The 13,582-nt window shown below is 49.3% G+C and overlaps 4 protein-coding genes across 4 annotated transcripts; 2 read left to right on the top strand and 2 right to left on the bottom strand.

The window, feature by feature from the left end:
• The first annotated feature begins 642 nt into the window (after positions 1–642).
• BU24DRAFT_188 (FAD-binding domain-containing protein) lies at positions 643–2,481 on the top strand. Its single transcript, XM_033521681.1, has one exon. The coding sequence runs from the start codon at positions 782–784 to the stop codon at positions 2,300–2,302; it is 1,521 nt and encodes a 506-aa protein (XP_033388696.1). The 5' UTR covers positions 643–781; the 3' UTR covers positions 2,303–2,481.
• On the bottom strand, positions 2,482–3,299 carry BU24DRAFT_187 (uncharacterized protein). Its single transcript, XM_033521672.1, has one exon. It carries the CDS (start codon positions 3,100–3,102, stop codon positions 2,662–2,664), a length of 441 nt encoding a protein of 146 aa, XP_033388695.1. The 5' UTR covers positions 3,103–3,299; the 3' UTR covers positions 2,482–2,661.
• On the bottom strand, positions 3,300–5,063 carry BU24DRAFT_205 (uncharacterized protein). Its single transcript, XM_033521865.1, has 2 exons — positions 4,986–5,063; positions 3,300–4,904 (listed from the first exon to the last, which is right to left on the bottom strand). Exon 2 carries the CDS (start codon positions 4,808–4,810, stop codon positions 3,497–3,499), a length of 1,314 nt encoding a protein of 437 aa, XP_033388694.1. The 5' UTR covers positions 4,811–4,904; positions 4,986–5,063; the 3' UTR covers positions 3,300–3,496.
• A 5,322-nt stretch (positions 5,064–10,385) lies between these two features.
• BU24DRAFT_416063 (FAD-binding domain-containing protein) lies at positions 10,386–12,651 on the top strand. Its single transcript, XM_033526356.1, has one exon. The coding sequence runs from the start codon at positions 10,659–10,661 to the stop codon at positions 12,162–12,164; it is 1,506 nt and encodes a 501-aa protein (XP_033388693.1). The 5' UTR covers positions 10,386–10,658; the 3' UTR covers positions 12,165–12,651.
• Positions 12,652–13,582: the final 931 nt, after the last annotated feature.

The raw sequence follows: 13,582 nt of genomic DNA, 5'->3' as shown, positions 1-13,582 counted from the left end.
CTGCCTAGCATAATGAATCAATGGTCCTTCCTCTAGAAGAGTCCATGAAGTACAATCTTCCTGCTACACCTCATTGTTATTGGATCAATGATATTACCGTTTCGAACAGTCATACATTAAATCACTTCAAATGCCTAACACATTTGCTAGAGAGTACTATATTAATTATTGACCAAATGATCTTTGCGTAATGAACTACGCAATTTGCAGCGTCCTGGTACATCTTACGAGGTAATATTACCTCCGACATCTATATTTCGCCGCAGATCCACTACAATGTTCACGACATCTATGTCGTCCTATGCCACATAGGCACTCTAAAGTTTTCCAACAACCCGGAGAATTTGGTATTCCTATACCTTTCGGATGTTTCGGCAAAAAGATTAAAAACGCCGCTAGCCACCATTTCCGACGACAACAAAGAGGTCAAGTTCGATCAAGTAATTAGTCGGGGATTCGATTTGAAAGATAAATAGGGTGTTTGAGTATAGATTCGCAATGGCAGAGGTAACACGAGTTCAGGTGTTTCGTCATGCACAAAGACACCATACAGTAAGTGACGGAAATGGAAATACCCGGATGTGCGGGCTCAAGCCTCATTCTAAGTGGAGCAGGCAATAATGACAAGCGCTTAGGGCTGACGACACATCTTCTTCAAGGTCCCTCCACCAGCGACAGAATTCTCATCAATTCCATCTCTACCTCTACGATTTTTGTTTCATCTATTTACTGACGAACTATCTTTTCTCTGGTCTTGTCGCAATTATAGCGCATTCACACAATGCAGACCGAGCACGACACTATCGTCCAGCGTATCTCCGCGCAAGTCCGCGAGTTTGACAAAGCCAAAATCCCCTTTCGCATCTATCATGGCTCAACGCTTTCGACACGGACATCTGCACGGCGACGAAGTCAGATCATAGATACGTCGAGTCTCAACAATATCCTTTCTTTTGATCATGAGAAAAAACGCGTGTGGGTGGAGCCGAATGTTCCGATGGACCACCTTGTCCGTGCCACTCGTGCAGTAAAGTTTCTTCCAAAAGTAGTAATGGAGCTTCCAAATATTACTGCTGGAGGAGGGTTTGCAGGCACTTCCGGGGAAAGTAGTTCATTCAAACATGGTCTATTCGATCGAACAATCATTGGTATAGAGATTGTGCTTGGCAATGGCGATGTTATAAAAGCTAGTGGAGAGGATCCCGAAACGAGAGATTTGTTTTTCGGCTGCGCGGGAAGCTGCGGTAGCCTGGGGGTAATTACAGCGTTACAGATGGAGCTCATAGATGCAAAAGAATTCGTCGAACTGGAATACGTTCCAGTCAGCAGCATACAAGAAAGCATTGAAGTCCTCCAGCGAGCCGAGAAAGATGCGAGCGTAGATTACATCGATGGCATTCAATTCGCTTTGGACAGAGGTGTGATAATGCTCGGGCGACTATCCGCAAATATTCTACCAGGCACGGAACCACGAACATTCAACCGTGCTACAGATGCTTGGTTCTATATGCACGCCGAACAAGTTCTGGAAAAGCACCTTGGGGACGAGGTATGCTTCAAGGAGAGCATTCCTGTGGATTCCTATCTATTTCGATACGATAGAGGTGTTTTCTGGTCAGGACTTCGAGCGTTTTCTTACTTTGCCACACCTTTTAACAGTATCACACGATACCTGCTGGATCCATTCATGTATTCGAGGACTATGATTCACGCATTACATCGGTCAGGTCTCGCCTCACAGGCCATCATTCAGGACCTAGCAGTACCATACGAAAAAGCTGAGGACTTTATCCGCTGGACAGATGAAAGAACTGGACTCTGGCCACTTTGGTTGTGCCCTGTCAAGCCATCTCCGCAGGGTGAGAAGAGCTTCTCGATGGGTAAACAGATTGGACCTGAAATGCAGCTGGATATCGGCATCTGGGGAATGGGGCCCAAAGATCCTTATCAGTTTATCAAGTTGAACAGAGACTTCGAACGCAAGGTGGAAGAGCTGGGTGGACTGAAGTGTCTTTATGCCCATGCCTACTACACTCAGGATGAATTCTGGCGAATATACGACGAAGATGCTTACAATAAGTTAAGGAATAAATACCATGCTGAGTCGCTACCTTCCGTTTACGATAAGGTAAAGGTCGATTTGAAAGGGATAGCAGGGGGTGTCAGCCCACAGAAATCTGAAACATGGACAGAGTGGTTGAAGCGAAGCTTCTGGGGGACTTGGCCATTAGGCGGACTCTACGGTGTGGCGAGTGCGACGAAAGGTCTTCTTGTGCAGAGTGATTTCTTACTGAAGAAGTAGAAACGAGTTGCTCAAGCGACATGATGAATCCTCTATTAATGCAACAATGAACTGATATAGCGGTGCGGAGGTGAGACAATGGGGGTCAACCCAAACTTGTTGTCGCATCCTCATATCTGTAGTCACATGAATACGAAACGTACCTGGTACAGCTTGGCGTAGCCTAATTCATGTCATTTCAGATGGCACAGAGAATCATGATACATGAGCTGTCGCCTGTAAATACAAAGTTTCTCGTCGTGTCATTTGGATAGTTTTGCTCTTCCCATCCACAATTCCACCTGATAATCGAAAGCAGGGCCTTCACCTCTCGCCACAACCACATGCTATTTCACTCCGTTCAACCCTTTTCGTCGCGCTTACATTAAAAACTTGACTTGAAATAACAATCGTACGGAGGCCCAAGATATCCAATAAGGAAACGATTGCGGATCGACGTCAATCTGTCCACCAATCATGGGAAACAACGACAACTCGTCCCGAAAAGCGGAACAATCAACCCTCCTCCTCTTCACTCTCTTCGGCATCTTGGTTGTTCTGTTCCTCCTCCTCTTGACGATCGTATTCCAAACATGGGCGCTATGGAAGATAGCAAAAGTGGTGGTGGAACAAAACACGCCTTCTGATGAGAGCGCCGAGGACGGTAAAATGATCGGGGGTGTTAGAAGGAGCAGCACAATGGGCAGTGCCGTGCATCCTACGGGAGGAACATTGATTGGCAGTGAAGAAGTGATTAGAAGGGTCAAGAGGAGGTTTGGATGAGTAGGGCAAAGCTGAGCAATTTTTCCTCGTTGGTGCATGGCCACATGCGATGGGGAAGATGCACACGAATATTCTCGACAGGTGATCGACAACCTGACCAGAGCTGGGCTCCCTCTGTTGCGCGCATTTTCCACCCTCCTGCCAGCTCCAGGCCATTTATCATTAAGCAATCGCTGCAAAGCCCTTCTTGAAGCACGAGTTGAACGTTATTCGTCGCGATAGCTGAAGAGCTTTTTTCACAAACCCGGTAACGATGGGACTGAAGGTAGCGCAGGAACACGACTGCAGGACTACCAGGCTGCGGTTCTCTATTCGATGAGCGAATGATACGAGTCAAGCTTCATGAACACGCTGCTTAATCGGCGATTGTTCTCGATCCTTCCACCAGGGCCCTATCGTTACAGCTATACTTCCGACGGGCCGACCAGGATCTCAGACGAATTCCCGTTTCTTCCCTTTTGCGTACTCGTAGGGATAGTACTGTTCATCCTCTTGCGGCCTATTATGTTCCTTGGACATCTGAGGATATGGAACTCCAAACAGCTTGTAAATAGCTTCTGTGGCCTCGTGCTCCCAGTCAAGGTGCGTGCCAGCAGCTTTCATCAGCATATCGACCCTGATGAGCAGTTTCCAACAATACGCGAGGTACTTCTTCAATTCAGAAGCATTATCGATATGCAGAGGATCGGCATGGGTGTTGAGTCTGCCTCTGGGCGTGTAATCTGCGAAGTCGAGGATTGCGAGAGTGATTTCTGTCGGGAGTTTGAGGGCGCGGAAGATGTCATGGACCTTGGGCATATCGCCTTTGCTCGGGACATACTTCTGGGGGAAGTCTTTGTCGACTAGATCTTGGAGAGGAAGTGTGCCATATTTCTGGGTAAGATGTAGATTGATGTTGGAGTACCAGGCAACCTGCGAAGTGTACATGCCGAAAGGCACGCCATAGAATTCGCGGTGTGGGATCTTATGCGCACCGAAGTGAGGGTAAGGGTATCCCGTCCCAGTAGTATATACCAGCATCTGTTGGTACGCGGCAGTCAGTCGGTAATCATACAATTCTGGTGACCACGTCTTTTCATTTCTCTTGGCTCTCTCCTTGAGCATCTGTTCCCGCATCGCAGGATCATATAGCTCCGGCTTAAGATAGAAGACATTGAGACAGATATAAGCCAACAATGCAGCCTCTTTCAGCTCACTAGGTCCAAGGCCACCCAAATCGAAATGGAAATTGTTGCCCTGCGCCCACATGTCCCGCAATCGAATTTCCGGGTGTGCTGCGAGACAAAAAAGGGTATCCATCTCGCCAAACATAATCAGTGTTCTAAGCAGCTCATCCATGGATAGAAGACATTCATCTGGGTGGCCGTTCCTCTCGTTACTGACTCGAATCCAGGCATTTGCGGTTCTGTCGAATAGGTTGCGGTCACTATCGGGGTACCATCTAGTGTATTCTTTCATATACTCCTTAACAACGTTGTGGATCTTCTTCATGGTTTCATCGGAAATAACCACTTCGTCTCCGCTTTCTGGTGGAGTATGCTCATCGCCATACTTCTTACGCTCGATTGCTGAGTATTCGTCTATCACGCGTGCAAAAACTCTTGCGAAATGCTGTAGCTGTTTTGCCTGCCCAGGTTTGGACCTGGGGTATAGGTTTGTCCTTCCCAAGAATCGTGTGTTGGCATGGACGAATTTGAAATTGTCAGTGAGGGTCTGCCAGGGCAGAGCGTGCGCCTGGTGCGCCATGAGGGATAGGATGCAAAAAAATAGGCCTTCAATTATCGCAAGACAAGAATGGCGACAAAGCAGTTAAGTACCTAAATAACTACAGCCAGGGCGGCTAGAGTACAGTCATAATTATATCCCCTCCAGAAGTAAAATTGGTGACCAGATGTACGAGATAGGAGCTTTGAATACGAACCCGTTATTGAATATTTATTGGCTTTTCTGACGAATGCGACGACGGGGTGGCGGGGACAATTCGTATTCGAAGACGGAAAGAAGGGGAAGAAGAGGAAACCCGGGCGAACTCTAGACCGAGCGCATATGCGACCGCTGATTGGTCAACATGGTTCCATTCATGCCATTGGACAACCTTGGAAACCAGCCAGGTCTTTAGTCATGTTACTGTGGTCCCATTCTGAAAGAGAGAGATGTAAAGAAAACTATCTTCAGCTCAGTCGACTCCATGTGAACATCCAGACCGTCCATTCGAGCATGAAGCTACAAACCGGAGGTTCGACGCGGAGTGTATTGTGCCGAGCAGGACATTGAAATAGAGAGCGAATCAGACTATTGTAAAGGTTTCGGGCGCAGAGCAAGGAGAAGAGAGCGGTTAACAAGGTTAACAAGTGATCGATGAGTGAAAACTCATCACTGGCACATGGAGTAATTAGGAAGAGGCCTCGACTAAGACACATGGGTATCAATGAAACATTTATCATAATATTGGTTCGAACTTTAGTCCAGATCAACCCTAGATACAGAACGCCTCACGCTATGCAAACCCAGAACCCATGTACATGATCGTTGGATGTAGAATCTAAAGATGCACAGGGAGTATCGTAAAGTCGTCGCTGGTCGTAAAAAGTGCGAGCATTATGAAGGGTCAGATAGAACTAATCCATGCAATTTATCCAGCAACCGTTATTCCAAGATGGTATCCAGAGGAGGGTTTCCGTAGGATAAGACAACAGCAGCTGCGGTCGTTGATATGGATCCGGAAGGGCAAGTGCCGTAGATATTTTTGCTTTCAACGTCATCACTTGCGAGAAAGGTGGAAGTTTACGCAACGAAAGCCTCTCGCTGGTCATCCTCTGCATCCCCGTCACTCAGCAACTCAACAAAGCCAGAGTCTCTGACCTTGTCAGCGTTTCGCAAACCAGATCTCTTGGATTTCTTCGAGATCTTCACGTTGTCAGAGACTTTGGTAACTTTTCCATGGACAACTTTCCGTAAATCGACGCCTTTGCCTCTAATCTCAATGCCTTTCACTTTCATCTCTTTCACAACCTTGAGAGCATCCGCGGTGCGCCTCCTTGTTTCATCCGCCAAACGCTCCTGCTGGACGATTGCTTGGCGATTGGTATCTAAGAGAGCGTCGATCGTGTTTTGGGAGTCTTCTGCCTGTTCCGCAAAGCGTGCTTTGAGTTCCTCGATTTGCAGTTCCAACTCCGCAATATGCTCTGCACGAGCGGTGCCGATGATCTGCAGTTCCTCGATTTGCATCGCTAGATCATTGACTTGGGTCGCGTGCTCTTCGAGACGTTCCGCCGCGGTTGTTTGGAGAGCTTCAATAGTGGCCCGCTGTGTAGCAATTGTCTCCCGGAGAATTGTCGACTCCTCAACATGGGAACCCATGATATTGAGAAGCTCGTTGGCTTCATCCTCAACACGCTTCGCCAGGGACTCGTTCTCGGCGACAAGCTTGTCGTTCTCATCTCGAGCTTCGGCTAGTTCATGTTCCAATACATCAATCGTACCATTGCGCTCTTCTAACTCGGTGGCGTGTTGCTCGGCGGCGTCGGCTGCCGCATTCTCGAGCTGGTGAATGGTGTTCTGGTACTCTCTAATTTCGTTGCTCATATCGGTAATGGTGGCTCGGAGAGAGTTGATGGTACTATTAGAAGTGGTCTCAAGGGCAGAGTACTTCTTCTGGAGCTCGCCAAGTTGCTGCTCAATATGCGAAATCTCCTCATCCCGATCTTGCTCAAGCACTCTACGACTGGTAGTCATCTCAGCGAGGGCTTGCTCAGACTCCGCGAGAGACTCTCTGAGGTTACTGATTTCATCATCCAGGTTAGCGAGCTCCTGCTCAGCTTCTGCAAGGCGTTGACGCTCGTCATTGAGAAGCTGCTGATTCTCCTCTGCTGTAGCTGTGGCTTCCTCCTCCAATTGGGCAATGACTTCTTCCTTCTCCTGCTGAACCTGGAAAAGTTTCGAACGAAGTTCGTTCGCCTGGATTCCAGTGTCATGTATGCGCGTATTCAAGTCCTCGATATCGGCAGTTGCATTCTCAAGATCTGCTTCGGTCTGCGCCAATTGATCGCGCTCCGATTCTAGATTCCGACTTAGTTCATCCAGCTGCTTTTCAAGGTCACGGACGGTCTCGCTCAAGTTCTCAACCTCGACGGCATTAGTGTAGGCCCGACCCGCCTCGTCATCTCGTTGCACCTCCACGGACTCGCGTAGCGTGGTCTCAACAGTTAGGCGCTCACGAAGATTGTCTAGATCGGCGGTGAGGGCATCGAATTCACCAGCAATCCGCTCAATACGACCTTCAAGTTCGTCAATGTATTCAGCCTTTTGTTGGGCATCTTCTTCAGCAGCATCACGGGCGTTGACCTCGTTGTCAAGCTCGGCACGAAGCTCATGAACCTCGTCTGTATGGTCATTCTCCATCTGCTCGATACGAAGCGTGTGCTGTTCCTCGAGACGAGTGATCGCGGTGGTGACTTTCTCAAGATCCTCCCTATAGCCATCCAGAGCTTGTCGCAAACGCTCATTGTCGGTCTCCTTGTCCGAGATGTCAGTCTCCAAGCCATGTATCTTTTCGTCTTGGTGTTGGATCGCCGCATCCTGTGTCTCGACGGCCCTGTTGAGCGTAGTGATTTGTCCGTTGAGTTCCCCAATCTGTTCTTCCTTCTGCTTGACGGTTGAACTTAGGTTTTCCACCTCGTGAGACAGAGCGTCGCCCTCGTTCAACGAGTCGGCCTGTAGATCGAGGAGACTGCTGTTCTGCTGGCGCAAAAGATGGGCGACTTGGTGGTATCTTTCTGCCATAACGGTTTTCTCGGCGAGCTCGCGGCTCAGACCTTGAAGATCCTGTACCATTTTAGCGATGAACTCGCTATTGTTGATTTCGTTGACCGGTTGCTGTAAAGTGTTCTCGTAGTCAGCACGAGCGTTCACAAGAACGCGGCGAAGTTCCGTGATGATTGTATTGACATCAGCACCCGGGTCAAGGACTCTCATATTCTGCAGCTGTAACGTCAAGATACGAAGAGCTCCTCGAACGGTACCAAGCTCCGTTGCAAGAGAACTTATCTCATCCTCGTAGCGCCTAGTGGCCTCGCTGGTGACCTCGTCGGAGACATGTACCGACTGCGTCTGCGAGGCAGTAATGATGGAGTCATGGCTAGTTTCCGGAATAGTAATCAGCGTGTCCATGGTAACTTGGCTGGATGCAATCTGGCTGGTTTCCAAAGAACGTGTAGCGTAGAAGCCGTTTGGAAGTGGTTCCACATCCATTTGTTCCTGTGTAAGATTCAGATCCTCGGGCTCGATGAGGATCAGATCATCGTCGTCTTCAATAGCATTGTTCTGAATCTCGCTTGTGCCGACGGAACTAGCAGCGTACACTGACGATGCCCTGAGTTCTTCGATCTCCTTCCTGGCATCATCCAATAGCTGGAGAAGGCGCTGTTCGTGTTCCTCGGTCTGATCCTGTGAGATATCAATGTTTCCCAGGCGAGTAGCCTCCAATTCCAACTCGACGTTCTTATACTTTTCCTCCATTTCGCGGAGTTGGCGACGGACCTCTGCGTATGCCTTGCGGAGCTTTGCATCATCCCTTTTATGGTCTGCGATGTGATTGACTTCCTCGCTGAGGTGGCTACGACGGAGACGGCGTTTAACTCTATTATCCAATACCGCAACCAGAGGGGCGAATTGGACCTCCCTTGGTGTGGTCTCCTCTTCCTCTTCCAACAGGTGCAATTGCGCAGGCATAGACATGCGAACCCGACGAGCGATATTGGTGGGCCGGCCGCGTTTAGCAGCACCGAGGCGATCGAGGTGAGGAGTCAGGCCAGGAGCAGGCTGCGTGGCCGGCGGTGGAGTGGATTCGGTGTATGTCCCATCATCGTCTGTCGCAATAACTAGTGGCTCGGAGTGTCGACGATTGTGGCGAATCGGGGCCGTCATAAGGAGTGCATCATCGTGCTGCGACTCCTCTAGTTCCCGTGCAAGCTGGTCATGATCGTCGACCTGGGTGCGTTTGGGTTTTTTGGACTGTGAAGACTCCTCTGGGATAGGTGAGGCAGGACGTTTGGAAGGGTTTGTAACTTCCTCAGAGCCTGCCTTGCTCGGGCGACCTCTCTTCCTCCTAGGAGCGTCACCTGGACCCTGCGCGTGACTGATGGGGCGTAAGACGTTTGTCATTGTAGCTATTGCCCCCCGAGACATGGGAATATGTGGAAGGGGAGACTTACTGGTCGGACGCAAGGCCGCTAAGCCGCGCCATGTCTAGGGATGTAGGATTGTATACCAAGACTGAGTACGGAGTACTGTGCACAGTTGAGAGTGCAAGATTCAGTTGGATGTGTGCGCCAGTGTGAGTGGCAGGGGAAAGAAAAGGGAGGCGGATACGGATTGGAGAGCGGAGAGGAGGCGCGATGTGGGAATGGGGTTGGTTTTGGGAGTTGTGAGTTGATAGCGGAGGGGCGGTAAAGGGCGATGGGAGGATTTAACCAAGTGGAAGATGAATATGAAGCTGAAGCCAGAAGTGAACAAGAAGGATAACAGATGATAATATTATGAGGATACGGAGTAGTGAAAGAAGAGGTTGGGGAGATGCACACACACCTTGTACACAGCACGAGTAGGGAGGACAGGCAGTAGCAGCAAATAAAAATAAAAGTGGGGAATATTATGCTACGTCAGTCGAGTCATCACCGCCAATCGTTCCTATCCGTCGACGCGTCCTCGCCCTCAACGCGTTTCCCCATCCTGTTCATCGTCATCATCATCACGTCAATGCGTTCGTGCCTGCCCTCTCCGCGATATTATGTGTGAAACATGGATCTGTTTCGTTGTTTCGTCATTCATATTCGATTTGATGTTTATAATAATAATAGCAATAGGAGGACGCCTTCATTTGAGTGAAATCTGAAGAGGAAAGGAAACAGGTTGGACTTGCATGAACGTGCAGACGCGCTCAGACCCTGCCAAGACCATGATCCCTGTGCAGGCTAGTTATGTGTCTACTATTACATAATCGTCCAAAAGCGGCTATCCGGGTTTACGTTACATGTAATTAATAATGTAACAGAAGTACTCCGTACACTCATAGTCTCATACTGTAGAGTATCTAGGTACGTACCTATGTACGGAGTAACTATTTTGGAATTGCTTTCTATGCATCTATACACGCTTAAACACCGAACAGAAATTATTACCATTGGTATTCCATAGGCAAACAAGGCTCACCAAACCATTCCTCTCAAACGTCCGGTACTACTGTTAGTTGTGCACATGCACAGGCACGCACGGAGTACATCTACTTGCATACCTACCTAGAGGTACGTACACATGCAGCAAACTCCAGCCTGAATCAAATTCGTTACTCTGGTACAGGCAATGTCCAACTTGATCGAAAATTAGAAAGTGTACCCAGCACGGAGGACTGGACCTTGACATTGTCATGAAGAAACGATGCCTGGTTGAAGGTCAAGCATTATGCCCCACTTTGGCCTAACCGCGCTTCCGATCAACCTCACCAACCCTCAAACCCCCGTCAGCCATTATTCTTTCGTGCCGTGCTTCTCTCTTGCACTCGTTGACATCCGGCATACCAAAGGTACGCCCATAATCAATGATGGACGGTCGACATGGAAGGGATGTGGAACAGATTCGCTCATCAATCTCACATTTCTACCAGAGCAAGACTCCATTCCGTGTCTATCATGGCTCGACCAACAGCACACGCCATGCCAACTTCCAACGCGACGCTATTGTCGACGTTAGCAGCCTGAACCATGTTCTTCATATCGACGTAGAAAGGAAAACTGCTCTCGTAGAGCCAAATGTTCCGATGGATGAACTCGTCCAAGCGACTAAGAGAGTCGGTCTTCTCCCACCTGTTGTGATGGAATTCCCGGGTATCACGGTTGGGGGCGGTTTCGTTGGAACAGCGGGCGAAAGCAGCAGTTTCAAGCATGGATTCTTCGACCGAACTATACTATCCGCCGAAGTCATACTTGCTGATGGTCGACTCGTCACCGCTTCAGAAACTTCCAATCGGGACCTCTTCCATGGACTGCGTGGAAGCTTTGGAACACTTGGCATCCTCACCCTCGTCGAACTTCGACTGATTGATTTGAAGAAATATGTCCAGGTCACCTATCATCCAACTAATAGCTTCGATTCTGCACTGGGAAAACTTCGGGAAGAAACCAAGCAAGCCGGAAACGAGTTTGTTGACGGCATTCTATTCTCACGCACAGCAGGTGTCATCATCTCTGGCGTTCTCACCAACTCTCCTTCGCATCAATATACGGTCCAGCGGTTCTCTCGCCCTTGGGATCCTTGGTTCTATCTGCACGCTGAACATATTGCAAACCAAAACGCCACGCACATCGAGCTTGTTCCCATCGAGGATTACCTCTTTCGCTGCGACCGCGGTGCTTTTTGGATGGGACGTTACGCATTCAAATTCTTCATGATGCCCTGGAATTGGTTTTTCCGCCTGATACTGGACTACTTCATGCATACACGCATCATGTATCACGCCATGCATGCTTCCGGCCATACGGATAAGTACATCATACAAGATATCGCTATCCCCTCCGAGAACACACTCGAATTCATCGAATTCGTGGATAGCCAGTTTGGAATCTACCCTCTGTGGCTGTGCCCATTGAGGAATGATGCCAGATCGTCGATGGGTCATCCTAAGGTCTATTACAGCAAGTTCGATAAGTCAGAGTATCAAGGAGATTACGTAAACGTAGGTGTGTGGGCCTTCAGGCCACTTTCGGAAGCAGCATACGTCAAAGCAAATCGCGACCTTGAAGGCAAGGTAGGCGAACTCGGTGGGCTAAAATGGCTGTATGCACGTATTTTCTTCACGGAAGATGAGTTCTGGAAGATCTACGACGAGAGGAGCTACACCGAATTGCGAAGGACCTGGAACGCAATGTCGCTGCCCAGCATCTGGGAGAAGATGCGCGAGCGGCCAAGGATGCAGCGCAAGGAGCACCAAAGTGGCTTGAGGGGGCATGTCAAAGGCTTCGTCATGCGTAATGGATTTCTGAGCGGAGTGTATGGAGTATATAAAGCCTTACGGGGCGGTGATTACATGTTGGCGAAGAAGAATTAGCGATGAACGATTGGCGGATGAGTTTCCCTCACGCTGGAATTCAGATCATGATGCAATGCCAAATTAGACGGATTGAGAATAGGGTATGCAGGAATAACAGGTCTGTTACATGATAAATACTGTAGATGTAGGAATATGTTCTTTACCAAGATGGGTAAACTTTTGTAAACTCTCAGGCCAGAGGTCAATTCAACAGGGTCAACTTCCAACTACGGGCCGTCTGGCAAGAGACTTACAGTCCTCGTGACAGTCTCCGTCTTAGTTGTCCTGATGCTCGTAGTAACTGTAGTTGTTCTAGTTGTACCTGCCGGTGCCGACGTAATGAGACACGAACAGGCGGACGAGATTCCGCCGGCACCACCCGGAAGGCTGAGAGAGATGTTGACCTGGCGCTTCCTGACAGGGAGCTCCTGGGGGCATGACTGGTCGTAGAAAGTATAAGGCGACATGGGGTTGTAGTTCGTGTTCTCAGCACTGGAATACTTGTCAGTCAACCTGTCGGGTTCAACGAAAATTTCCAACCAAGACAAAACGTACGCAGTGACGTCAAAGAGCATGCAATTGGCCTCCCCGTAACCGAATGATTTACACTTGCTATCAGCCTTGCACCTTGCTCCGCAAACCTGCCATGTGTTCTGAGTGCCGCTGGAGTCAAAGTAGTAGGCGGCGATGTTCTTGGTGTAACCGACAATGCCGCAGCTAGTGCCTGGGCTAGGTGTAGGCGTTGGAGAGCTACATTGTAGATATTAGTTTGTGGAGCCTTAAAGATTAGGGTGGTAAGGCAACGTACGGAGAGGGAGAGGAGGACGGTGGAGCTTGCGTAGTTGTCGGCGGGCGAGGAGTAGATGTTGGTGGTCTTGGGGTAGACGTGGGAGGCTACGCGGACATCATTAGTCGAAAAGGATACACCCAGAATTGACCGACTTACTCGAGGGGTAGAAGTAGGTGGTGAGGAAGTAGGAGGCCTGGGCGTCGAACTTGGTCTCGCGGAACTCGAAGGAGGATAAAGTGTCGTGATCACCGTAGTTCGCACAGTGGTGGTTTGCCCAGTCGTGAGCGTCGTTGTTTGGGTAGCAGTACCTCCTTTCAAGATACTGCTACAGAAAAGAAGAGCTTCCGAGGTATGGCCAATGAAAGCGTCGAGGCCACACTTTTCGACTGAAGATTATCAACGTTAGCACTCATCGTCGTGGTACGCGGTCTTCTTACCACTTCCTGGAGGGGGGTCGTTAGGCCAGAATGTGACCGAGGGACGAGGAGGCCCGAGAGAGATCTGCGGGTCTCGTTTGTCCACCGGGGAAGCATTACCATCTGGGATACCATCGCCACCTCGAGTCGAAGTAGGGCGCGGTCGTTGTCGAGCTTCAATAGCTGCGCCGTTGACACATGCGACCAAGGCCGCGGTAATATAGAGTGAC

This window comes from Aaosphaeria arxii (assembly GCF_010015735.1).
Source record: "Aaosphaeria arxii CBS 175.79 unplaced genomic scaffold BU24scaffold_1, whole genome shotgun sequence".
In the NCBI taxonomy this organism is placed as follows: domain Eukaryota; kingdom Fungi; phylum Ascomycota; class Dothideomycetes; order Pleosporales; genus Aaosphaeria; species Aaosphaeria arxii.
This window is presented reverse-complemented; position numbering and strand designations above follow the sequence as displayed.

Coding starts and splice junctions, on each gene's coding strand:
- BU24DRAFT_205 (XM_033521865.1), bottom strand. CDS start 4,810: ATGGCGCACCAGGCGCACGCTCTGCCCTGGCAGACCCTCACTGACAAT.
- BU24DRAFT_416063 (XM_033526356.1), top strand. CDS start 10,659: ATGATGGACGGTCGACATGGAAGGGATGTGGAACAGATTCGCTCATCA.
- BU24DRAFT_187 (XM_033521672.1), bottom strand. CDS start 3,102: ATGCACCAACGAGGAAAAATTGCTCAGCTTTGCCCTACTCATCCAAAC.
- BU24DRAFT_188 (XM_033521681.1), top strand. CDS start 782: ATGCAGACCGAGCACGACACTATCGTCCAGCGTATCTCCGCGCAAGTC.